Consider the following 26091-nt stretch of genomic DNA (forward strand, 5'->3'; position numbering starts at 1 on the left):
TAGAGTTTCTAATAGCATTTTTTTCTTCTTTAACAACAACTTTTAAAATATTTGTTTGTGCAGCAATTATGATTCATTTATGGAAATCCAACTCATCCACCTTCAAACGCAGCCACAAATGGCTGTAAAGCCCTGTACGGATTCAGTATTGAATCCCGGCGGTTGGGATCCCGGCGTTCAGAATCCCGACGCCGGAATCCCGACAGCCGAAATGCCGACAAGGGGGGGACGTGGATCGCCCCCCCTTGTGGGCTCGCTGCGCTCGCCACGCAGCGGGCCCGTACCTCGCTACGCTCGGCACACTAATTTATTCTCCCTCCAGGGGTGTCGTGGACACCCCTGGAGGGAGAATGTGTCGGCATTTCGGCGGTCGGGATTCTGAACGCCGGGATCCCGACCGCCGGTATTGTAATTGCATCCCCCCTGTGCACATGGGCAATATTAGCCAGTACCGCTGGTTACATGATCGATGAGCGACCATATTGCCTGGTTTCTGTTATGTACAGGGCGATAATGGTCGCAGGAGCATGCTCATTCAATTATGGCTAAAAATAATTAAAAATGGTGCACTGCGCGATATATCGCTGATCGATTAAGCCAAAATCGCTCAGCGACCAAATTGCACTGTGTGTCTTTATCATTAGATAGCTGACATTATCAACCAGTGTTTCACTGCCGACGTGTCGGCCCGAGTATCTTTTTGAGCCGACATTTGCTGACAGGCGGTATTTCATGCCCTACCATCCACTAGGGCAGGGGTGTCAAACTCAAATTCATCGGGGGCCGCATCAGCAGTTTGGTCACCCTCAAAGGGCCGGTTGTATCTGTGGGACTATGTGTCCACTTTTTATTATCATAAATTATTGTCACTGCATTCAATTATTGTATACTCAGCAGTAGCATTTCCCTCCTGCTATTGCTGTGAACTGCAGTGCATTAGGGCACACGCTGCCTGCACAGGGGGGCAGCACTCAGTCTTAGGGCATATGTCCTGCTTATTATCACACACACACACACACATAGGCAGAGAGTTTGACACTTACCCGCTCTGATGCGTCCACTCCAGTCTGAGCTGCTCCACCACCAAGGACACAGCTGCGCTCTCACACAGGCGCATTTCCCCCTCCCTCCTGTGAGTAGCGCTCCTCGCACTATCTATCTAGGAGTGGGGGGCAGCGTGCTCCCGGTCACTGTGCAGTGCACACTCAGCAGTAAGTGACCTGGAGAGCACAGTAGCAGCAGCACCATTCACCACAACGGACCTGCTCTTTCCTCTCTCTGGCTCCTATACAGCAGGTGAGAGCGGAGGAGGGGTTGACGACCGGCAGCACTGCGCTAGAGGGCAGACGTTCTCTGGCTTGTAGACTGCCGCGCATGCGCTGAAGAGGCGGCTTTCTTGTTAAAAAAAAAAAATCGAGAATAAAAGGTGAAGGCTGGCGGCGGCTGCGCGGGCCACATGAAGAGGTCTTGTGTTTGACACCCCTGCACTAGGGCGTAGAGGGAGAATAGAATAGTGCACCGAGAGTAGCGAGGCATCGTGCCAGAAGCGTGCGAGCGAGGGGACGCGGTGCACTTTTTGTGTCCATGTCCACTGCGTCGACATCCGGGACAAAAAAAAAACATGCAAAACTCACGTCGACATTTTGACTGCCGACCTCCTTAATATTGACCAAATACTTGTGTCGACCCTTTCACCCTGTTGGCATTAGGCATGTCAACCTTTTTCAAGTGTCGGCCTTCAGTGGTCGACCCTAATAGTGTCAACCCAATGACCCATACAAAAAACATACAATCAGCCCCTAACTGCCACGTAACAGGCTGGTTTGAAAAATGACAGTTTGGAGCTGATTGGCTGGGCGTTTATCACTCTCCACGGTATCATTTTTTGAAGCTTGATACACCCGGCCCATAAACAGTTAAAAGTGGCACCAAAAATTCACAAGGTTTGTCTGTGACAACGAGATTAGATGACTGTAACAAGGTTTCTCTAATTACAATTTAATTAGCTCATTCTAATTAACCTAGTTTTTAATTATCACCAACCATGGTAGGCACTAGCCTGAAAACCTGGGGGCACAAATACAGCATCGGCTGTCATCTCGACAATTTACACATCTGATAAGGCGCCGTGAAACCGCGGCGCTGGAGACGTCTGCCGCAGCAACGGGGATGGCTTAAGGGGCGTCGTACATTGCTGCACAATTCGCTATTTGGAAGGATGAAAGGGAACCGGACAGGAATGTTATGTAAGTGAGCGGGATATTTAGGGCGATATCATCTACGCTCCGGAGATGTATCTGTCCCAGCTTCTGCAGAACAATCCCATTGCAGAACATTCTGGGAAATAATTTTACTCATTTGAATGGGATTTTATACAGACAGATTAAGCGGGATCGCTATGTGCCCCAGACGAAAATAAAATCCTTGTAGGCCTAAAACGTAGGGCCTGATTCAGACCGCTAAGCTGCAAAGTTACAGACGACTGCAAGTAGATAACCGCGCCCAGATGGAAAGAAGACCCGCCCCTTACAAATCGCAGATCACGTTCCATCTGCAAATCCATACGCCGCGCACTCACCAACGAATGTTTGCACGGACTGGGCAACTCTGAGACACAGGTGACATCACAGACCCTCCATGAAACCGCCTGTGCGCACACCGGGTTTTCCCGGACACTCCCTGAACATGGACGGTTACCACCCACAAACGCCAACTTCCTGTCTGTCAAATTGCTAGGGGATTGCGCTTAAATGATTTGCTTTTTTGCTGCCCCACCTGCAGTGCACATGGTTCTGCCCATTTTGAGAACAGATTTGTACTGCGATCAGATCTGAATAAGGGCCAATGTACATAAAGTAATGGTTCCATCAGTAAGTTACATTAACACAGCCATCTGGCAGTCACCTTTAGAACATTACCCCCCCCCCCTCCCCAGTACACCGGGACAGATGATAGCTAACAAGCACGGAATAAAGGAGGCCTTCATTTTATTCCTCAACTGTCACCTGCATGCTGTCACCCCCCAGTCCTGGCTGCAGCCTAATCAGCCTACAGGTTAATCAGGCGCCGGTAACATACAGAACAACGCAGAAGCATACCTCCCAACTATTGGAGCTCTTCAGTCGGGATGATGCTCCTGCGTGCCGGAGGCGCGCCGAAATTTTTCGGGGGCGTGGCCGAATTTGGGGGCGTGGCCTATACTCACGGCTCTTGCGCGAGGCCACGCCCCCATTTTGCCGCTATGTGGGGGCATGACCCAGAGGCTCTGTGAGCCTCTAGCCATGCCCCCAGCCCCCTGGCTGCGGGAATAGATGCTGTACGCAGGCGCACAGCGCTTATTCCCCGCTGCTTAGCAGCTGACAGGGGGGACTCCTAACAGCCCCCCCACACCGCGGGACACTGCCGCCCGCGGGTGGGACATCGGGACAGGCCCTGACAATCGGGACTGTCCCGATAAAATCGGGACTGTTGGGAGGTATGCAGAAGACCATAGTTCATTTACAAACAGGAGTACAGCGATGTCCTACAACATAGACTCTCAGGCAGTGGATTACAGCGATGTCCTACAACATAGACTCTCAGGCAGTGGAGTACAGCGATGTCCTACAACATAGACTCTCAGGCAGTGGAGTACAGCGATGTCCTACAACATAGACTCTCAGGCAGTGGAGTACAGCGATGTCCTACAATATAGACTCTCAGGCAGTGGAGTACAGCGATGTCCTACAACATAGACTCTCAGGCAGTGGAGTACAGCGATGTCCTACAATATAGACTCTCAGGCAGTGGAGTACAGCGATGTCCTACAATATAGACTCTCAGGCAGTGGAGTACAGCTATGTCCTACAACATAGACTCTCAGGCAGTGGAGTACAGCGATGTCCTACAACATAGACTCTCAGGCAGTGGAGTACAGCGATGTCCTACAACATAGACTCTCAGGCAGTGGAGTACAGCGATGTCCTACAACATAGACTCTCAGGCAGTGGAGTACAGCGATGTCCTACAACATAGACTCTCAGGCAGAGGAGTACAGCGATGTCCTACAACATAGACTCTCAGGCAGAGGAGTACAGCGATGTCCTACAACATAGACTCTCAGGCAGTGGAGTACTGTTGTGTAATCAGCCAGTGAGGCCCTAGAACCCATAAACTGTCCTTTACAACATAACAGAATGGGATGGAAATCACTGCCGCCAGCGGCGCATGGCTCATCTTGTGCTAAACCAGCGCCTCGCTTATCCTGCGCTAACATGGAAATCTATAGCGATTCAGCAATACATCCTTTCCCGGTAATAATGAGCACAGGGCCGTCAAAGGTGCATTAACAGTTAACAGAACGTCTGCTCGCCATATGTGAATTAATCAGGGAGGACGTAGTCTCAGCAATTACACACTTAAAGTGTTACCTGTTAGTGAGATAACATTACACACACCACACGTGGAGCCTGTGACAGATGTCTCCTCCACCCCTGTAAGGTACCAGATCGCACCTGCTACCCATCAGCAGCCTAATGCTTTACATAAAAAAATAAAGAAACACAATGTAACAGTGTAATGTATGCTATGGAGAAATGTGTTACCTCTATGAGTCACTAATACCCCTTTCACACTCGCAGAGCCGGGTCATACCCGGGAATGTTTTCCCAGAACTCTACCCCGGAATGTACCCTTTCACACTGCAATCAGACCTGGGATCGACCCGGGACAGCCCCATACACACTGATCCCAGGAAATCCCTGCAAATACATTTGCATGTCATTAGAAATGGACTCCAGGGCTCTGAAAGATGACATCAGCACAATCAGCAGCTTTTTTAAAGTCCCGTGTACCCAATCCCTGGTACGGGACCATTCACACTGACCGCATCCTGGGTCGATTCCGGAATCCACCCAGGTCAGGACCTGTATCTATAATAATCGTCATACCTGACGTTACATTGCAGGGTTCTGGGAACTATGCAGATGGCTACAGGAGTGAGCAGCTATCAGTAATAACTGAGTGATAATAAGTAATAAGGAGTGAGTGGAGACTTCCGGTGGGTGGTGCTACCGAAAACAAATTCCTAGTATACGCAAGTATACCTGGCCAATAAAGCCGATTCTGATTCTAATATACCAGTGACTGTACATTTTTGTAAAGAATGTTTATTGTACCCCCTAAATGTGGAGAGGCTCCCAGCCTTTAGCATCAGTAGAAGGCTCCAGACATTTATTTTCATTGACTAACTTGCTTTCGCGCATCATAGCTAATATATGATTGGTATTAGTATAGGTTTGGGGCTAATTCAGGATCAGCTGCAGGGGTGCTAAAATAAAAAAAAAATGCCACTGCAGTCTTTCGCATGCTGGGGCCCGCCCAGCATGCAAAGTGCCTCTCAGCATCTCAGAACCAGGCATTTAGGGTAGCCCCGCCATTGCAGCTTAAATGGTCTGGTTGCAGCAACTGCGGGTGACATCATTGAGCTACCCGAAAAAGGTCCGGACACCCAAACGCTGCGGTAGCCCCACCCACTGCTGCCCACATACTTCCAGGATGTAACCGAACTTGTGTGCCTGATTGCAATTCTCGCACTTCTGCAGCCTCTGTTAAATCAGACCCAATGATAGTAAATAACCATCTACCAATAGCAAGGAATGAAGATGGGGCAACCAATACCACCGCCCATGATGCAAGATCGAGACGGAGGCACTGCTACTCAGCTTGATCTTGGATTTTCAGTATGAATGCAGAACGTGAAAGTGTCCAAAAACGAATTCCATTGCTTGGATTACATAAAGACATTTGTACATTTCTATGGAACAGTTCTGTTATGCAGCATCGGTAATTCTCCATATAAACAATCAGTGCTGACATTGGGCAGACTTGGTTTATACATAGACAAAACCATGCTGCACTGCAGGTGGGGCTGATGTAACATGTGCAGAGAGAGTTACATTTGGGTGTTTTATTGTTTCTGTGCAGGGTAAATACTGGCTGCTTTATTTTTACACTGCAATATAGATCTCACTTTGAAGTACAAACCCCACCCAAATCTAACTCTCTCTGCACATGTTACATCTGCCCCACCTGCAGTGCTCATGGTTTCAGCCATTAGAGAGTGATTGTGCCGTTTGCGAGTGAACCAGAATAACCCCCAGAAACAGCAATGTTGGTGTTGGTGGCCCGTAAACTCCTCCCGTAGTCATTTCAATGGTGATTTTACTAGAGCTAATATAGGTTTCTTTCCTCTGTATTCCCCATAACACGCAATGGTGTCATTCTCGTATGTGCCCTGTCCAGGAGACACCCCACCCGTGCTGTGACACTATGGACCTAATCAGACCAGACTGCAGGGCACATTTTGGAACTTATTCTGGTCCACGCGCAAAACTGTGAATTTCGCCGATCTGCACGTGGATGAAACGCCGCCCGCACATGCCCAGACGCTCAACATTGCTCCCCTGTGCATACACACAGGGGAACATGTCAATTAGAATAACCCCCTTTGTTTGCAAATGGACAAAACCATGCTGCACTGGAGGGGGAAAGATGTAACATGTGCAGAGAGATTTAGATTTTGGGGGAGATATTTTGTTTCTGTGCAGGGTAAATACTGGCTACTTTATTGTTACACTGCAAATTAGATTTCAGTTTGAACACACCCCACCCAAATCTAACTCTCTGCACATGTTACATCTGCCCCACCTGCAGTGCACATGGTTTCGCCTATTTTGAGAACAAATTTGTACTACGATCAGATCTGAATAAGGGCCATAGATCCAATATCTAACGCCACTGTAGCCTGTGGACTACATTCCCCAACATCTTCCTGGTAATGTCGGCGGACACAGCTCATGTGTTGTTATGTAAATTCAGGCAATCCTTAATCGTTGTGATAATAAGAAATTATAATTAATGGCAACAATTTGTGATTCCTGATGAATATGACAATCACATCAGTAGTAGTATTTCTATAATAAGTTACCGTATCCTTTAGCCGGGATTCCAGCTCATTCAAGGTCATTACTTGACTTGTTTGGCTACAACTCCACCTGGAAAATAAACAGCAATAAGGTTATTTCCGCCGTCTTCTACTAAAGATTTTGCAGCTATCCTGAAATAGTTTAGTGCAGTGGTTCCCAAAGTTTTTTGAATCACGGCGCCCTAGAGCATCAAAATATTTTCAAGGCACCCCTAGGCCAAATGCTTCTTATTGAGAAATTTAGAAAAAAAAATGAAATTAAGTGCATTGTGTATATATGTCACAGTTATCTGATGAGGGACAAGATTTGCTTCTGTTTGTACACATATGTTATGATTGACAGCCACCAGCACTGGTTTTGCCTGTTACATTGACCATTAATAATATGAATTGATCCTGGTCCACCAACCCAAGGCACCCCTGCAAGTGACCTGAGGCACCCAAGGGAGCCTAGGCACACAGTTTGGGAACCACTGGTTTAGTGTATGAACAGACAGGCAATGGGATGACAAGTAAACCATTCATGTTTTTCTTTTTTTAACAGTATTAATGTTTTTATAAAATTTTTGGAATGATTCACACAGTAGATGCCCCAACCGCTGGCATTTTGGAGGTGACCAATATGTAACGTGACAATACATTAGTGTAATGCAGTGCATTGAATTGTTTCCATATTATAAATAAATGCTGGCATTAAATCAGAGATATAATCGTAGTCCAATCAGGATTTAACTGTTACTAATGGTTCATGCACACTAGTGCAGGCATGTCCAAACTGTGGCCCTCCAGCTGTTTTGAAACTACACCTCCCAGCATGCCTTGCCATAGTTTTAGCATTCCCTAATAGCAAAACTGTGGCAAGGCATGATGGGATTTGTATTTTTACAACAGCTGGAGGGCCATAGATTGGACATGCCTGCACTAGACGATGTATGCCCCGAAAACGGGTGTTTTACCGCATTTTTAGCTTAGTACATCCCGCCCTGAGCCAGTTAACTCTGCAGCAGCAGCAAGTGCGCCTCAAAGCTCCAGTGGAAGAGCTGCAGTCACACTTGAATGCAAACACCAGGGCCGGCAACTGAAATTTTGGGGCCCTGCACAATGATATTTCTGGGGCCCCCCCACGTAATCCCAAATCCACACAACCCTCTTCTGCATGAGCCTCATTTAACCTTTCGCTGCTCCAGATCCTGCTTTCAGGTGCAGACTTCTCTCGTTCTCAGTCCTGCTGGCCTGGCTCCTGGCTGCTGCTTCTTGATGGCTCCCGGCTGCTGCTGGCCTGTCACTTTCACATAAGAATGCTGAGCACTACGAGCAGGCATGGCAGGTCTTTCACAGAGTGCGGAACAGACGATCCGGCATGGGCAGTAAAAGTACAGGAGCCAGAGACTGAGGCCACAACGCCAGTGGCGGGTACAGCTGTGCGTCTGCGGCCCCAGGCTGTGCACACACATAGAGTAGATGGCTCTGAGTGCCGAGCGACAGGGCACACACACACAGTAGACGGCAGTGGCACACAGCGAGTCAGTCAGACTCAGCCACTCACAGATGGTGCACAGTAGACAGCCGGGCCGTGAGGATCACTGACAGGCCAGCTAGTACAGTTGGCGGCTGTGCCGGGGCATGGAAGCTCTGGGCTCCTTCAGATTGCTGGGGCCCGTCACACTTGTCCCCCTTGACCCCCCCTGTCGCCGGCCCTGGCAAACACACAGAACGATTTGACGAAAGACCAACTAGGAACGATCTAGCTACAATCCAAATTGAGCTGCCTGCACAGTCGACAGAAGACCTTGATGACCGACCGGCGGGTCCGCATATCATCGTTCGTAGCATCCGCAGTGACCGATTATTTTGACTAATATAGTTCAGAATGGCCAAAATGAACAATACTAGTCAAAAAAATGTATGTACATTAATGTGGTTATTATCACTCCAAAAAGATGACGGTATTAAGATGACACAGTTTCCAGCAAATCACTTAATGCAAGCGAGGGGTTAATGTACCGGATACTCTTCGTACCCCGGAGACTCAGTTCTCTATCACTATCACAGTGTGACTGTTTTCTTACTGGATGCTTGAAGGTTAAATTACTAAAGCTTCTAGAAAATGATAGAACCTGATTGGTAGAAGCTTTAATAAATGTACCCCCTCGTGTCACAGCCAGCCAGTAATTATTACTATGCGTTCATTGCCCGGGATACAGTCCAGCGCCGTAACAAGGGTTGTGCGGACGGTGCTCAGCACATAGCGCATTTGCTTTGTGGGGGCAACGACCGCACCCACCCATGATTGGATACACTGCTACCTGCAGCTTCAGCGCTGCCTGCTTTACTGTTCTTCTGATTTAGGTCACCCAGCTGAATTACACAGCTGGCCAGGCCATGGTTACTGCTGCTACTGCACTGGGCCGCTGCAGTATCTACACATGTGCAGATGGGCAATGTGCCCAAAGTCAAAATGGCCACAGGAGGGCTGCTTAGCTGCAGCAGCTCGGCCTACAGGCGCTTACGGAGCTTGTGAGTGACAACTGCTCATGGCTCCACCCAGGGGCGGATCCAGGATAAAATGACAGGGGGGGCACCATGATAAAAGAGGGTTTAGGTGGGGGAGGGGCAGTGTTAGTGGTGCCAGTGTACATGCTAAGAGAGCGGCAGAGAGAGGGTGGGAATGGGATTAAAAATAGGCGCTGGCATTTAAAGTACGCAGGCCCACCATGGCGACAAAAGTGAAGGATGTAGTTGTACGCGCGCCGAAGGCGCGGTCCAGAAAAGGGGTGTGGTCACTCAACAGAGCTGTGTCCTTGAGTGTAGTGTACAACACCATATACAACTTCTACACATTATGCAACAAAATACTAGACCCCTTTATACTTCCCCCTTACACATGATGCCAAATGGAATTAAACTAAATTCACATAATCCCACACGGATTGAGCAAAAATTCACATAATGCCAAATGGATTGAGCCAAAATTCACATAATGCCAAATGGATTGAGCCAAAATTCACATAATGCCAAATGGATTGAGCCAAAATTCACATAATGCCACATATATTGAGCCAAAATTCACATAATGCCACATGGATTGAGCCAGAATTCACATAATGCCACACGGATTAAGCCAAAATTCACAATACGCTTCATAAACAGGGACATTGTCCACCAAAGGCGCGCATTAAACATTTACACTATAATGTCCATTACACGTTAAGTTACACGCCATTATGTCCATTATGTATTATGCCAAACACCATAATGCTACATAAGTGCTGCTTATCTACATGCTCATTGCCAAGGGTTCCATGCTCATTGCCAGAGGTTCCATGCTCGTTGCCATGTGGGATTACATGTTGATTGCCAAGGGGGAATACATGCTCGCGGTAAATGTGGACAGCCGCCGCCAGGCAGAAGTAATAGCCACTGACAGTGGCAGAGCCTGGCTGTATTCTGAGCACTGCAGGTACCGGCTATTTGAAATAATACCCCTTTCACACCAGAAAATTCATTCCCAGTTTGGCCCCTTTTACACCAGCCTAGTCCCTGCATTTTCTGGTGTAAACCCGTTATCTCATTTAACCGGCTATATCTTCGGAAGCAACTGACCCATTTACATGAGTATCATATTGAAGAACTTTTGAGTGGGCTTTGAATGATTTTGGTCCAGTGAAACTGGAACGTTTTGTTTCAGAGTAATCTGCCTTTAAAGAACATGACCGATATGGACCAGCCTGGTATCATATTGAAGGCCCAGCGATTTGAAATTGAAAGAGATCAACCACAAGCTTCTATGATGCCAGGGCGGTAACTGGCAGCCGTCGGAACCGGGTGGGGGTCGGAATTGACGGGTCCCATATTATCCTATGGGGAAAAAACGTTACAGCTTTGCCAGGCGATATCTCTGGTTCCCGGGGGGCTAGAGACACGGGGCTGGGCTCGTTGGAAAGCCCTGGTCCTCAGCTACAAAAGCAATGACAGGGGGGGCACGTGCCCGGGTGCCCCACCCCCTGAATCCGCCACTGGCTCCACCTCCAGCACACTCCTGCAATACAAAAACCAATGCGAAACAGGAGCCAAGACAGGCAGGGGTGGCGGCGGTTGTAACTTGGACATAGACACCACACCAAGTCTCCCCATATGGTTGAAACCCTTAATGTTTCAACCTACCCCATGTGTACTAGCATTCGCCAAACAGTGCCCTGAGAAGCCTCCCATGGACAGTGAAATTCCGCCAGTGGTACTGAACACTCCACCATCAGCGCACCACGGCGAGCACCAATGACACTTGCTTATGTCTGCTTATGAAATGTCTCTAAACAAGGCCTCTGTGGTTGCAGGTCAGGGTTCTGTAAACCATCCACGTGCACAGTGAAGCCCGTGACACTTCTATAATATGCCCACCTTTTTTTGTGTTTACTTTAGGCCTCCTAGACCCCATCCATGGTTTTATGCCACCAGTCCTAATCCCAGTGACCTAAGAGGTCTACGTGTACAGTCAGAGGAACAAGTGTACAGCAGAGGTTTCTTTGAGCGCATGCAGCAGCAAATTCTCGATCAATTGCGCAAATATCAGCATTGTGCCCAGCTGTGTGAGAGATTGTTATTGGGTCAGTTTCTGCTGGTGATTATCTATACCTGCAAGCCTTCCCGTGCGGGAAATGACAACTGTGTGTGAATAAATTGTGATATTAGCATGTCTGTATTTTTATTTTACTGCAAGAATACTGCTTTCACATTGCAGAAATGGGTAATGACACGGTATTCTTAAATGGGACTTTAAAACGGGTCTGAGCCTTGAGACCTTTCACATTGCAGGTGAAAACCGTTTTAAAAATCATTTAATACCATTCAAACATTCAACCCGTTTAACCCCCAAGGGACACGTTTCAAGCCATTGAAATAGAGCCATTCACACTGCCTAAAAAACGGCTTTAAAACGTGTAGGACTCTGCATTTTAACCGTGTTGAAATACCGGTTATCTTTAACCGGTAAATCAACTTTGGCACTTTCACATTGCAGCCTTAAACGTTTTAAAATGGGAAAAAAACGGCAATATACCGTTTTAAAAGTGCAATGTGAAAGGGGTATAAACTTTTCATTATTATTTTGGTACGTGAACTTGTTGTCACCATTTGTGTTCTATAAACACTCTAGGGTTTTGTCTTAAGTCACAATTAATAATGTTCTGTCTTTCAGTTCTTAAATTAATTAATATGTTTATTTTTGAATGTTACAATGTTGAATGGGGATGCAGTTACAATCCCGGCGGTCGGGATCCCGGCGTTCAGAATCCCGACGCCGGAATCCCAACCGCCGAAATGCCGACACATTCTCCCTCCAGGGGTGTCCACGACACCCCTGGAGGGAGAATAAATTAGTGTGCCGAGCGTAGCGAGGCACCGGGCCCGCTGCGTGGCGAGCGCAGCGAGCCCGCAAGGGGGGGGCGATCCACGTCCCCCCCTTGTCGGCATTTCGGCTGTCGGGATTCCGGCGTCGGGATTCTGAACGCCGGGATCCCGACCGCCGGGATTCAATACTGAATCCGTTGAATGTTGTACGCAGTACTATGTGATGGTTGTGTACTGTCACTATTGTCAACAGAATAGTCTTTTATGCCTGGCTGCTATTGTACCATGGACAGCTCAGAGTCTCAACAACTGTAAATACAAAGCCAATCTGGTTGCCGTAGTTCCTGTTCCTTTCATGTTGTCATTTTACTATGACCGTACCACGTTGCAACATGTAACAGAGTAAACAGGGAGGAATTACATATTCAATGAGGACAATATCTGAATTGCCACCGAAAGGGACACTCTGATTTATTAACTTGCCTTTGTTACTCATTGCGGTCCACAAAGAATCCCTTCTACCTTAGTGACTGTTACTTGGTATATGTTATAGTCCCAAGTTGTGGTTTTGTTTGTATTATGTTTGTGTGTTGCTAATTGTGTATTAATAGTTGGGCATTTACGAATCTCTAACTATAAGTGACCTACCTCCTCTTCGCTTGGGAAACATTTGCGCCAACTCGGTGGAACTTTGCCAGGAAATCAAGATATGGAATTGTTCCATTATACAAGACTGGGATCTGCGGAGGAAGCATCAATGGAGAGATGGAATGAGACACTCATGGCATTAAAGTGCAGCCGCTTTATCAATCATAAAATCTAAGCAGAGTTATCCCTCGATTATTTTTACTAGTGGATTAATCAATATTGATGAGACTATATTAATTAGTTGTCTATTTTTAATATCTGTAAATATTATTTATCCAGCATATTTCCAACTCTCCCTCTGCAATTTCCATCGCCTATTGTGTCCAACATGTCTTCTCTTCAACAAGCAACCCCTGCCAACCAACATATCTTCTCTCTTCTGCCCCTGCCAACCAACATATCTTCTCTCTTCTGCCCCTGCCAACCAACATATCTTCTCTCTTCTGCCCCTGCCAACCAACATATCTTCTCTCTTCTGCCCCAGCCAACCAACATATCTTCTCTCTGCTGCCCTTGCCAACCAACATATCTTCTCTCTTCTGCCCCTGCCAACCAACATTTCTTCTCTCTTTTGCCCCTGCCAACCAACAACTCTTCTCTCTATTGCCCCTGCCAACCAACAACTCTTCTCTCTTCTGCCCCTGCCAACCAACATATCTTCTCTCTACTGCCCCTGCCAACCAACAACTCTTCTCTCTTCTGCCCCTGCCAACCAACATATCTTCTCTCTTCTGCCCCTGCCAACCAACATATCTTCTCTCTTCTGCCCCTGCCAACCAACATATCTTCTCTCTTCTGCCCCTGCCAACCAACATATCTTCTCTCTTCTGCCCCTGCCAACCAACATATATTCTCTCTTCTGCGCCTGCCAACCAACATATCTTCTCTCTTCTGCCCCTGCCAACCAACATATCTTCTCTCTTCTGCCCCTGCCAACCAACAAATCTTCTCTCTTCTGCCCCTGCCAACCAACAAATCTTCTCTCTTCTGCCCCTGCCAACCAACAAATCTTCTCTCTTCTGCCCCTGCCAACTAACAGATCTTTCCTCTTGCACCACTGCCAACCAACACCTCTTCCCTCTTCTGCCTCTACCAACAAACATCTTGGCTCCTCCGCCTCTGCCAATCAACACATCTTCCGTATTCTTACTCTGCCATCTAACACATTTTTCCTCTTCCGCCTCTGCCAACCAGCACATCTTCCCTCCTCTGCCAATCAACACATCTTCCCTCCTCTGCCAATCAACACATCTTCTTTCCTCCGCCTCTGCCAACTAACACATATTCCTTCCTCTACCTCTGCCAACAACACATCTTGGTACTTCTTTACTTTCACGGCGCCAGCATGGCGCCGCGCGTACTTCCGGGTTACGCTCGCCACTAATTAAGTAAAATAAACTAAGTTAACGCCATGCCAACATGGATAGTTCATACCTCCACTATCCATGTTGGCATGGAGTTGATTTTAATTAGCGTGGCGAGCGTAGCGAGCCATCGAGCCCGCAGCGTGGGCGAGCGAAGCGAGCCCCGCAAGGGGACTCTGACGCGCGGCGCCATGCTGGCGCCGTGAAAGTAAAGAAGTACCCACATCTTTCCTCTTCTGCCTCTACCTACAAACACATCTTGCCTTCTCCCCCTCTGCAAACCAACACATCTTCCTCCTTCTTACTCAGCCAACCCACACATATTTCCTCTTCCACCTCTGGCAACCAACACATTATCCCTCTTCTGCCTCTGTCAGCCAAAACATCTTTCCTCTTCTTCCTCTGCCAGCCAACTCATCTTCCCTCTTCTTCCTCTGTAAACCAATACATCTTCCCTCTTCTACCTCTGCCAACCAACAGATCTTCCCTCTTCCTCCTCTGCCAACCAATACATCTTCCCTCTTCCGCCTCTTCCAACAAACATATCTTCCCTCTTCCGCCTCTTCCAACAAACACATCTTGCCTTCTCCTCCTCTACCAACAAACACATCTTCCTCCTTACTCTGCCTCTACCAACACATCTTCCTCCTTCTTACTCTGCCAACCAACACATCTTTACTCCTCCACCTCTGCCAACCAACAAATCATCCCTCTTCCTCCTCTGCAAGTAAACACATCATTTCTCTTCCGCCTCTGCCAACTAACACATCTTTCCTCTTCCTCCTCTGCCAACCAACACATCATCCCTCTTCCTCCTCTGCCAGCCAACACATCATCCATCTTGTTCCTCTGCCAGCCAACACATCTTTCCACCAACATATCTTCCCTCTTCCTCCTCTGCCAGCAAACACATCATCCCTCTTCTTCCTCTGCCAACCAACACATTTTTGATCTTCCGACTTTGCCAACCACCATGTCTTTTCTCTTCCTCCTCTGCCAACCAACACATAATCCCTCTGTCAGCTAACACATCTTCCATCTTCCGCCCCTGCCAACCAACACATCTTCCCTCTTCCTCCACCCCTGCCAACCAACACACCTTCCCTCTTCCTCCTCTGCCAACCAACACATCTTCCCTCCTCCACCCTACTTGCCCACCCAACACCATCCCTATCCTTCCTCTACTATTCAATACCATTTGATTCCCTCTTCCTTCATCCACCACCACCCATATCTCTCCTTCTTTAAACAAGAAGACCAAAACGCATCTGGCTCTCCTTATGAAGACCTAACACTAATATAAGCAAAATGATCTATGTTCTGAAATAAAGTAACATGTACAAAACTAATTATTCATTGGATAAAAGAGAATATTCAGTATATTAAAAAAACAGTGACAAATTTTCCTAGTTCACCAAGTTTCTTAGGTATACCGTATACTACACTTTCTTTTTAGCAATAATATTAGGCTTTGCTACTTCAAAACAATGGTTCCCAAATTTTACTGTGCCACTGTCCCCTAGGTTACACCAACGATTACCTAAACATTATCCAAAATCCAGTCCACCCCTCCCTTGGTAACATCTCACCCTCTCCTAGGTGGACAGTGCAGCTACGTTTTGGAACCACAGCTTTATACAATGAAGTAGGTTTGGCAACAGTACATATGTTACCCAACCAATCTTATAACCATGGAATGGGAGTATTCAGCGTGTCGGAGAACAATGCAGACTTTACAACATTCAGGTTGGGAACTGACACCACAATAATCTCACCTTTGATAACAAATCATCAAACTGCCGCTGTGTTAGGGTTATGACGAAGTTTTTCAGAACTCTGTAAAATTGTCCTTTGGTGACGGCGGACGTCCGATCAACATCCAAAGTAACAAATGCATTTTTCAAATCTTCTTCAATCTCGTTTACCCTTAGGTATAGTATTTGCTCAATGTCTTGAATGGAGAGGTTGGGATCTGGGACAGAGATAACTGAAGACACTAGAAACAGAAGTAATTAGCACAAATGAGGGGACAGTTAAAAACACCAAATACAGCAGTCACTGTAGCAACGGCGAGTCTATCATTAAAGAAAAGCACATGCATTGCAGGACTTGTAGGGGGAAATTTTCTAAGATGAGTATTCTACTTCACATGTGATTATGCTATGGGCAACCAATCAGAACCTACTTCTTATTTATTTAGCACCCTCTAGAAGATAGTAGACAGGATCTGATTGGTTGCCCATAGCAACATCACATGTGAAGTAGTAAATTTCCCCTGTAATGTTTTGAGGCATATAATGGAGTAGCAGAGGGCTCTAAGCTGGTATGTGAGGACATAAGGGCAGTGGGGGGGAACTGGGTGGAACGGAGTTCCACCACCTCTAATGGTAGGAGGAACTCAGTTCCACCTCGTCCACAGCCATGCACAATCATTCCAACAGAAAATTCTGTCCCAGCAGTTCCCCTCTGTGGCATGTCGTATGTTATGGCATGCCATTCCCACCACTGAAGTGAAAAAGAAGGAAGGGGAAGCTGCTGGAGGAACAGAGACTGATATGTGTAACTGGTACTACTGCTGTTGGTATTATGTGTATAAGCAATACTACTATGGGCATTATGTGTAAGCGACACTACTGCGTGGCATACATGTATAAAGAGTACTACTGGGTAGCGTAACTTTAATAAGGGGTGCTGCTGTGTGTCATAATGTGAATAAGGAGCACTACTTTGTGTCGTAATATGAATCAGGGGGACTACATGCAGTGTAATGTGAATATGATTTGTGCTACTGTGTGGTATAATTTCAAATGGGGGTACTATTGTGAGGCCACTGTCCCTTTATAAAGTATAGGAGGCAGGGCACAAATTTTGTAGCTTGCAGGGATCTGAAGAATATGAAGGGGCATGAGGGGCACTTCAGAAAAATGTCCAGAAAATCGTTTCAAATCTAATAAACTACTGGTTACATCCCGTGGCCCCGCTTCCGGTCTTGGAATTTAAGAACTAACAGGTGGTGACCCTACTCACCTCCTTCTTTCTCCAATCCCACCAGTGGACTTACATCTCCTTGTCAAATCATATCATCCCGAGCTCTTGCCATTCAACCCTACAATGACCTATACTAACCCCTATATGCTTTATGTAGAACTGCACAATATAATGACCTGACAGACAAAGGGACGATTTGCTCATTTCCATATTTATAGTCATGGTTTGAAAGCCTACGATCTTCATTATACGCTTCATTATGCTTACGATTCTACCACCCTAATCACCACTAGTCACCTGATCTGCATTCGGGGCCTGATTCAGAACTGTTCGCTAGGCTGCATAAATTTGGAGCCTAACGAACAGTTTAACACGGCCCAGGCAAACGCACGCCCACCCCGCTGCCCGGATTCTCACGCTCATCATGGAATACGGCATTACAGCATTAATATTTAACAGTACAGTTTCAAACATTTAAATAAGATAAGTGGTCAGGAAACGGTTAAACATATAATAAAGAAATACACAAACATAATAGAACCAGTGCTGCACTTTCTAAGCTCACAAGCTCCCACTTCATGGTAAGGCTCCTGTCTCTTCCTCCTGGCTGCTGCTCTCTGGTCCATTGCGATGTTTGAGGGCTCAGATCCACACATACAGTAAATGTGGTAGAAGAAGCTGGTACACTGGGCATGTGCAGCAGTTCTGTTCTGTCCCTTACACTGCATGGTGAGGTGGCAGCTCTGTTGATAATATTATATACCAGTACTATTGTCATAATTTAAGGCACTTGTCAAGAGGAGGGGGTTTCTGGGAAGCCAGAACCCCCCCTGCCTTTGCCTATGACGTCCATGTAACGTCAGGGTGACCCCTGACTGCCAAGCAATGTGCAAACACAGTGTGTAAAACTCACATAGAGAGGATCCCGCAGAAGATGAAGTACTGCCCCGGGTGACGCTCCTGGCTGGGGAGGAAAGAGGCCGACCCGCAAAGGTGATCCCCCGCGTGATGGGCCGCAGATCAGCAAAACTCCCAGAACGCATCACTCTGGACTGCATAATACTCTGCAATGACAGAAGAAGGAAAACAACAAATAAAAGATGCAATGGTACATTAACTGAACTAATTCCCTGCTAAATTAATTGCCAATAAGTAAAATAAGTCATCTGGGAGATATCGTAGACAACATTTAATATTGTACTAATCATAATTCATTCCATTGCCTAAAGAAAGTCATTATGTTTTCATGCGCTGCAATGTAACTTCTCAAATCTCTGCTCAAGAGAACACAGGGGCCTGATTCTGGGATCGCAACAACGCAAGAAAGAGCAGTAACTGTGTACCTGGATAACCCAGGGTGTCATGTAGAGGAACAAGAACAGGGCAGGCTGGCGGTCAGGTGCACCATCTGATGGAGACATGTGTGCGTGTCGCAAGCACGCTCGGGATGCCATCAGCACAGCGGTGGTTAGCGGAATCCCTGCCCGTCTCTGCTTCAGAGAGATGGGCAGGGTTTGTGTGGGGGGGGGGGGGGCTGCAGGTGGCAACGGGGGAGCAGCAGCTATGCGCCAGAGGGCTCCGATGGAATGGGTTAGCGGGGGCTGGCAGCAGGTGGCGAATGGCGATTTGGTTGCCAGGAGCAGCTCCGATGGGAGCTGCGCCATCTGTATGCCCATTTAATTGCCCTATTTCTGCCCAAATCCTTGTTTACCAAAGTAATTTGCAGGTGGGTGATATGTAAGTGACCCCCTGTGTGGGTTCCAAGTGACATATTGATTGACCAACGCTATTCAATCCTTGCAGGACACCAGCTACTTATTCAAAATGATGACATCTGGGACCTATGCCCCTTTGCCAGCCTATTACATGACTAATATCGCATTGGCACAGGCAAAATACAATTGAGATCTGTGTCATGGATATTGTTTTGTTTGTACAATAATATAATAATAATAATAATAATAATAATAATAATAATAATAATAATAATAATAATAATATAATGATCCTGCTTTAATTAATTGTTTTTAATATTAACATTTTCTGAATAAGAAGCCAACTCCAGCCTCGTCCATGGCGGACATTGCTATATAGATCATAACTGTCCGTCAGCAATAAGGCACCGGGGTGTGCCGGGCAGTGACTCCGGTCATGTATATGACTGATCCCGGGTATGAGCCCTAGTAACGGGTGTGGTCGGGGTGGCCGTTACCTGTCCAGCGGCCCGGGTGTCAGTCGGGTGTGCGGGTCACACCGGGTGGTCACTCAGCCTTCACACCGGCTTCTCACAGCTCCCGGGAATCGGGATCCGTCTGTTTCAATGACGCTGTTACTGTGGCAACCGGCGCTGGGCTGTGACTGGTGGAGAGTGTACCCTCGTCGGGGCAGGGATACATCCTATTGGCGGGCGCGGTTGCCATGGAGAGGGGCGGGACATACAGTGATTACAGCAGCACTCTGATGGGAGTATAGATTAAAGTGCCTGGCTGTATGAGTCCCAGTCAGGCTACTGTAATAATAAAGTCACATTATAGCTACTTATACAGTATATCACCATGTTATAATATGACAAAGTGATGGTGAGTTACTACACACGACTATTTTATTTGCTTACTTTACTAAAAGTTCCCTTGGGCGGGTATGGGTCATTGCGTTGACCCAGTTTAGGTCGACATACATTGGGTTGACCACTGAAACGACAGGCCTTAGGTCGACAGCGGAACTAGGTCATCATGACTAAGGCCAACACAAGCATTTGGTTGACAATGGCAAGGTCGGCAGCCAAAAGGTCGATATAAAATTTTAACATTTTTTTTGTCCTGAAAGTCGACATAGTCAACGTGGACACTGTTAAAGCGCACCGATGCGCGGGCCATGCTTTATTCTCCCTTCACTCCCTAGTGGATGGAAGGGCATGAAATACCACCTGTCAACAAATTTTTCAGTGGCCGGCCCAATGTATGTCGACGTTAATAGTGATTTACTCAACCTTCTAATAATGAAAAAGTGGTACTGTTGCCCGTAGCAACCTATGAAATTCTAACTATCATTTCTGTGTTGCGTCCTAGAAAATGATAGCATCTCACTGGGTACTTGTGTATTTGCAGGGCGCCCACTAAGCTATTTGCTTAGTGGGCTATGCTGCGTAGTGAAATCGCATCGCATGCAATTTTGCGGTGCGATGCAATGCGATTTTCCTTAGTTCATTTTTTGTGAACCCCTGCCCACGGATCGCATCGCATCGCCTGCCATTTGCGGTGTGATGCGATGCAATTTTTCATTGTATAAGCATCCAAGCGATGAGATGTGATGGTACTTCATTTTAAAAGCACCCATGCACACCCCCACTATCCACTTCACCCCGAAGCGTGGCGAGCGCAGTGAGCCCCGCGAGGGGACGCGGTTATGTTTTCATACCCCCACTATCCACGTTGGCGTGGAGTTGATTTTATAAAGTGTGGCAAGCGCAGCGAGCCACCGAGCCCAAAGCGTGGCGAGCACAGCAAGCCCCACGAGGGGACACGGAATACATGTAAAGTTATCCGCGTCCCCTCACGGGGCTCGCTGCGCTTGCCACGCTTCAGGTGTTCGTTATCTTAATTGGGGGGGGGGGAAGGTTAAGTGTTCGTTATCTTTACTGGGGGGGGCGCTGCCGAAATTTCCGGCGGGGGGGGGGGGGGGGTTGGCGGTTTTGATAGTTACACCACTGCAGGCTCCATTGCTCAATATCTGTCATGCTGGAACTTGTAGTGCCCGGTCTAGGGGGTGCCTGTCTAGGGGTGTCCCTCTGACACCTGTCACCAGGGAGAGGAGAAGGGGGAGAATACAGCCTCCCTGCATGGTCTGGGGGTGAAATAAAATACGTAACGGTCTGGACCACACGGGGAGGCTGTAATCTCCCCTTCCCATGTCCCTGGTGAAAGCCATCACACGCATCCCCCCGGACAAGACAGCCCCCGGCCCGGACACTACAAGCTCCACCGGAATGCAGAGTTTGCTGTCCGGTTCGGCGTTCTGGGGTCTTGTCTGCAGTGGCAAACGCAGGATTTTCAGAAGGGGGTTTCCAGAGGGGCGGAGCAAAGCACGGAGATGGACACTTAGGTGACCCAGTATATGCCGGGTCAGTTAAAGTATTATAGATAGACCAAATGTATATAAATAATAATAATAGTAATAATAATGTATATATATATATATATATATACACACACACACACATATATATATATATATATATATATATATATATATATATATATATACATAAAAGGTTTCTTTCAAAACGGCACTCAAATAATCCAATGGCAATGGTGGTGCAGGGTCCAGACAGAGCAGAAAATAGAGACAAACTTACCCAACCTTGCAGAAGGGAAGAAGACAGACCAGCACTCGTTTGTGAAAAAAAAGTTGTATACATATATATATACATACAGGGGCGTCATCAGCACTGTAGACCCCTGGGCATAGCATGTATTAGGGCACCTACCGATCCTCCAGCGGTAGGGGTGGGGGAAGCTTTGATGTCCCGCGGGTGGTAGGGGGTATTACATCAACCGCTCAGCATGTAGGTCCTGGATCAGTCATTTCCACTAATTACCCCTTTACTGCACAGATGGTGGGAGATGGGGTGGGAGAAGGGGGCACTGGTCTGAATGAAGGGGCCCTGATACATAACTTCCAGGGTGGTAGAGGATGTTTAATACGCAGAGGAGGGGTGTATTTGGGAGTGGGCTTATTATTCAAATTTTCTGGTGGGAGGACAGCTTGCTTGACTGCAGATATCTCAGTTCCCAGAAATAGATTTCTTAGATTTTAATGGAATTGAAAACTAGAGAATCCCACCTACCAAATGGTATTGGGGACTAGGGGATCAGAGTTCAGGAGGCAGAGCAATCTGCCAACGAGTATATAATACTACATACCAGGTGTGTGGAGCTGGAGCAGTAACCAGCTGCTGGAAGGCTGATATCTCTGGTTCTGGGAAGAGTAGAGACAAGCTACTAGTTTCCGTCAATGGGGAGAGTCCCAGCTTTTGGAATATACCCTGAGAAAAACTCTAAGTCAGACAGAAACTGAAATATCTGACTGGGAACAGCAATTAACAGGCTTGGATGGGGACCACTGCTTTGAAGTCAGATATCTCCGGTTCCCCGGGGCCGATTTTTAAAATTCTTTTACCCATGGAAAGAGGGGATCCTCAGCTTTCAGACTAGGGCCCTTAGACTCCTGGGGGGGGGGGTTTCTGGGTACTCAGAAACCCCCCCTGTGTGCGCTACTGTGTCTGGGTCCAGTTTTTACTTAGTCCCTACACATTGCTGCATATGCAGTTCCCACAGAAGCAGCGCTGACTGAGCTAAACAGATTTTTAAAGCATCAATCATTTAGAAAGAAACCCAACCTTAATTTGCCTTGTAAACGATTGCCGCTTTAAAACTACAGACATTCTCGCACAAACCCCCACACCTCCGGCCTCTTTCACCCCATTACATTTGCCCCAATATCTTCAGATTTCATCTGTCTTTTCCACAGGGCAAACCCTTAAGGTGCATACACACTACAATTGTTTTGACCAACTTTTTTGACCAATTTCGCTCATTTCGGCCATTCTGAACGGAATTGGTCAAAATACCTTTCAGTGCGTTTGCGACAAACAACGCATGATGATGCGCATAACCGCCAGTTGTTCATCAAAGTTGTTCGTCAACTGTGCATGCAGCTCAATTTGGATATCTTTCAAAAAGAGCCTATAAACTGTAGCTAGATCTTTCGTCTTTCGTCCATATCTTTCGCTACATCTTTCGTCCAGGACACTGGGTTCAAGGGAAATGTCTTTCAACAAAATTGGTCAAAAGAATTGTACAGTGTGTATGCACCTTTAGGGCAATATGAACTAAAGTATTACTTTCCACAGGTTTTCACATTTTTAAGTAACGGGGCTTATCATTTATTACTGATAATGTCGGTGTCACCTTAGTACCGCTCCACCCCTCCTGTCCAGGTCCCCGACGCCGTCCCACAACATCTGGAGGGCCATGAGTATGACACCACTGGTGTACTGCAATCCCGCATCTCGAAACCTCAACAGTTGCAGCAGAACTCACCAATGTCACGGTAGTCAGCCATATGGAAGCTTTGTAACTTTCCCATTTCATCTTGTCTGTTTCTCACCTCCTCCTGGTATTCTGTCATTTCAGAGACAATCTTTGGATGGAGAATCTCCTAGGACAGGGAGTACTTTCTTTAGCTCAGCGGGGAAGGCCTGCACTTTTATCCTCACATTAGCATTTCAGGAGAGTGAGGTGGCTCGGGATCCCGCAGTAAATAGTGCAGTGATAGATGTGTAAATGTGACATGATTTATAGCGGCGACGTAAGAGGTCAGTGCTTCCCAAGCCACCGGTGGGTGACTAAATTATAGACGAGTTTCTTGGACGAGTGGAATTTTTATCCATAGGCAAAGAGAAGCGAGGGAACGAGGATGGTGAATACTGAGAGGATGAGGATCCCTGAGGTAGGATGAAAGGGGTTTAAGATGTAGGACTGTTTGTCAGCTTTTAAAAGCTCACATATGGAGTTTCAAGGGCAGCAGTGCCAAGAAATAAACGGTTAAAAAAATAGTGGGGGGGAGGCGGATCTGGCTGCCGTGATATTAGCGTTGCATATGAATATTTAACCCTCTATTTACACCAATATTGGTGGCCCAATGGCACGCGTCGCTCTGAATTGTGTCATTGTAACCCCGCCCCCAATACAATGGCTGTGTAGTGGGTGGCGGAGCCACGATTACGCGATCCTGCAACCCCCGCCCCCGACTGACCAAAAGAGAATCCCAAAGGTACCACCAACAGGGCAGTCTTAAAATAGCCCGGGCTCCTGGGCAAAACAATTCACTGCCCCCCCCCCCCCCCCCCCCCACACCTACATGCAGGCAGCAGCACTCCGGCAGTGGTGGCTGGGAGCTTGTAGGGCTATTTGCTGGGCGGCAAGGAAGCGCTGCTGATTTTGAAAAGACTGGCCAGACGCTGATTGGCTGAGAGAATTCAGCCACATCAGCGTCCAGCCACACTTTTCAAGTTCAGCAGTGTTCCCCGCCCGCCACCCGGAAAATAGCGATACAAGCTCCAAGCCGCCGCTTCCCGGACCCCGCTGCCCAGTTACCACAGCAGCTCCCTGGGGCAGTGCCGTCTTCACCATTGGGGTGGGCCCCTAGAATCCTTGGGCCCATGGGCAACTACACATTAAGCCCAATGGGAAATACGGCGCTGGCCACCAAGATTCTTCTGTCCAACTTTGCTTTACTGTAATACATCGTTATCCGGAGGCTGCAATGCCGGATTCCAAATAGGCAGAGTAGGCAACAGCCTATGGGCCCCAAGTCTTTTAGGGGCCCAGCGATAATGGATCAAAATAATATTAAATTTAATGTTGAAATAAAAGTTCAATCAAGCTGTCTATTAGAAGATAGAAAAATACTCAGAGACAAAAACAAAGACATTTATTATTTTACTAGGTGATTCATCGCGCCCTACGGGCGCTCTTAACACCATCGTTAAGCCCCCTTAATTTGTGAACGTTTGTATATGAGAAATACGGTTAGAATTGTATGAAAGATGCCTGTATTGCAACTTCAGCTATAGGTGAAACGTGTTAAATAGAGAGCATATGATGCGGAAGGGGGTGTGTATTGTTTTGTTTGTTTTGTTTAATTTAAAAAGCGGTTACAGAGTAAGATGTACATTGATAGTGTGGATGGTACAGTGACCTTTGTGGGTGTGGGGGGGGGGGTGCGTGTTGTTTAGGTGTGTGTGCAATAGTATAGTAGGGTGTTTTTGAGTCAGCGTCTCCCCACTGGGGGAGGTCACGACACAGGAAAAGAGGAGGCTGGGTAGTGATAGGGGTGTGTGGGCATAAAGGGGACTAAAGAGGAGGGTGGGGGACACTGTGCAGCGTGTGCCAGTGGGTGAGGGTCCAGCCTGGCAGCACAGGAGTACAGGACGGTGCCCCTGAGTCAGTGTCTCCTTCTACTGGGTGGGAGTTAGGGTGCATGAGAGCAGGAGGCTGGGCTATGAGGCATGATAGGGGTATGTGGGCAAACAGCGTCAGCGACTCCCCAGTGGTGGAAGTTACGGTTCAGGAGAGCAGGAAGCTGGTAGTGATAGGGGTGTGTGGGCATACGGGGACTAAAGAGGAGGGTGGGGGACACTGTGCAGCTTCTGCCAGTGGGTGAGGGTCCAGCGTGGCAGCACAGGAGTACAGGACGGTGCCCCTGAGTCAGTGTCTCTTCCTACTGGGTGGGAGTTAGGGTGCATGAGAGCAGGAGGCTGGGTGGTAAAGCATGATAGGGGAATGTGGGCAACACAGGGTGAGCGGGTCCCCACTGGCGGGGCAGGAGAACAGGAGGCAGGGCAGTGATAGAGGTGTGTGGGTATGAGGGGTAGTAAAGGGTTTTTGGCTGTTGCTGAGTAGGGATAGGCATTGGTGCAGACACCATCGATGGTTGGCATTGATGCCGGATTTTGCACCCTGCCATCGATAGTAGTAACATATTACTTAGATAACCATCGATTTTTGTAGCTATCGATGGTTTCATCCATTATATCTGACTGAATAGGCCGTGGGTCAATCAGAACTTGGTGGCGGGACTTCTGGGGGTGGGGGGCGGTGATATGCTCCGTGTCCCGGCACCTTAAAAATTTTTTAAACTTCATCGGATCTCCTTTGCCATCGATGTAGGGAAACCATCTTGTCCTCGATGGCAAAAGTATTCAACATCGGCCATAAA

At 47.5% G+C, this 26091-nt stretch overlaps 1 protein-coding gene across 1 annotated transcript in view; it reads right to left on the reverse strand.

The window, feature by feature from the left end:
- The window catches only part of EFCAB6 (EF-hand calcium binding domain 6), a 105532-nt gene extending 81995 nt beyond the window's left edge, over positions 1–23537 (reverse strand). The window contains 5 exon segments of the mRNA XM_083181257.1: positions 6968–7034; positions 12959–13050; positions 16098–16318; positions 18224–18374; positions 23412–23537. Of these exon segments, the coding sequence (XP_083037383.1) occupies positions 6968–7034; positions 12959–13050; positions 16098–16318; positions 18224–18374; positions 23412–23462 (582 nt within the window). The 5' untranslated portion in view covers positions 23463–23537.
- Positions 23538–26091: the final 2554 nt, after the last annotated feature.

Source organism: Crinia signifera, chromosome 4 (assembly GCF_055691185.1).
Source record: "Crinia signifera chromosome 4, ASM5569118v1, whole genome shotgun sequence".
Taxonomy (NCBI): domain Eukaryota; kingdom Metazoa; phylum Chordata; class Amphibia; order Anura; family Myobatrachidae; genus Crinia; species Crinia signifera.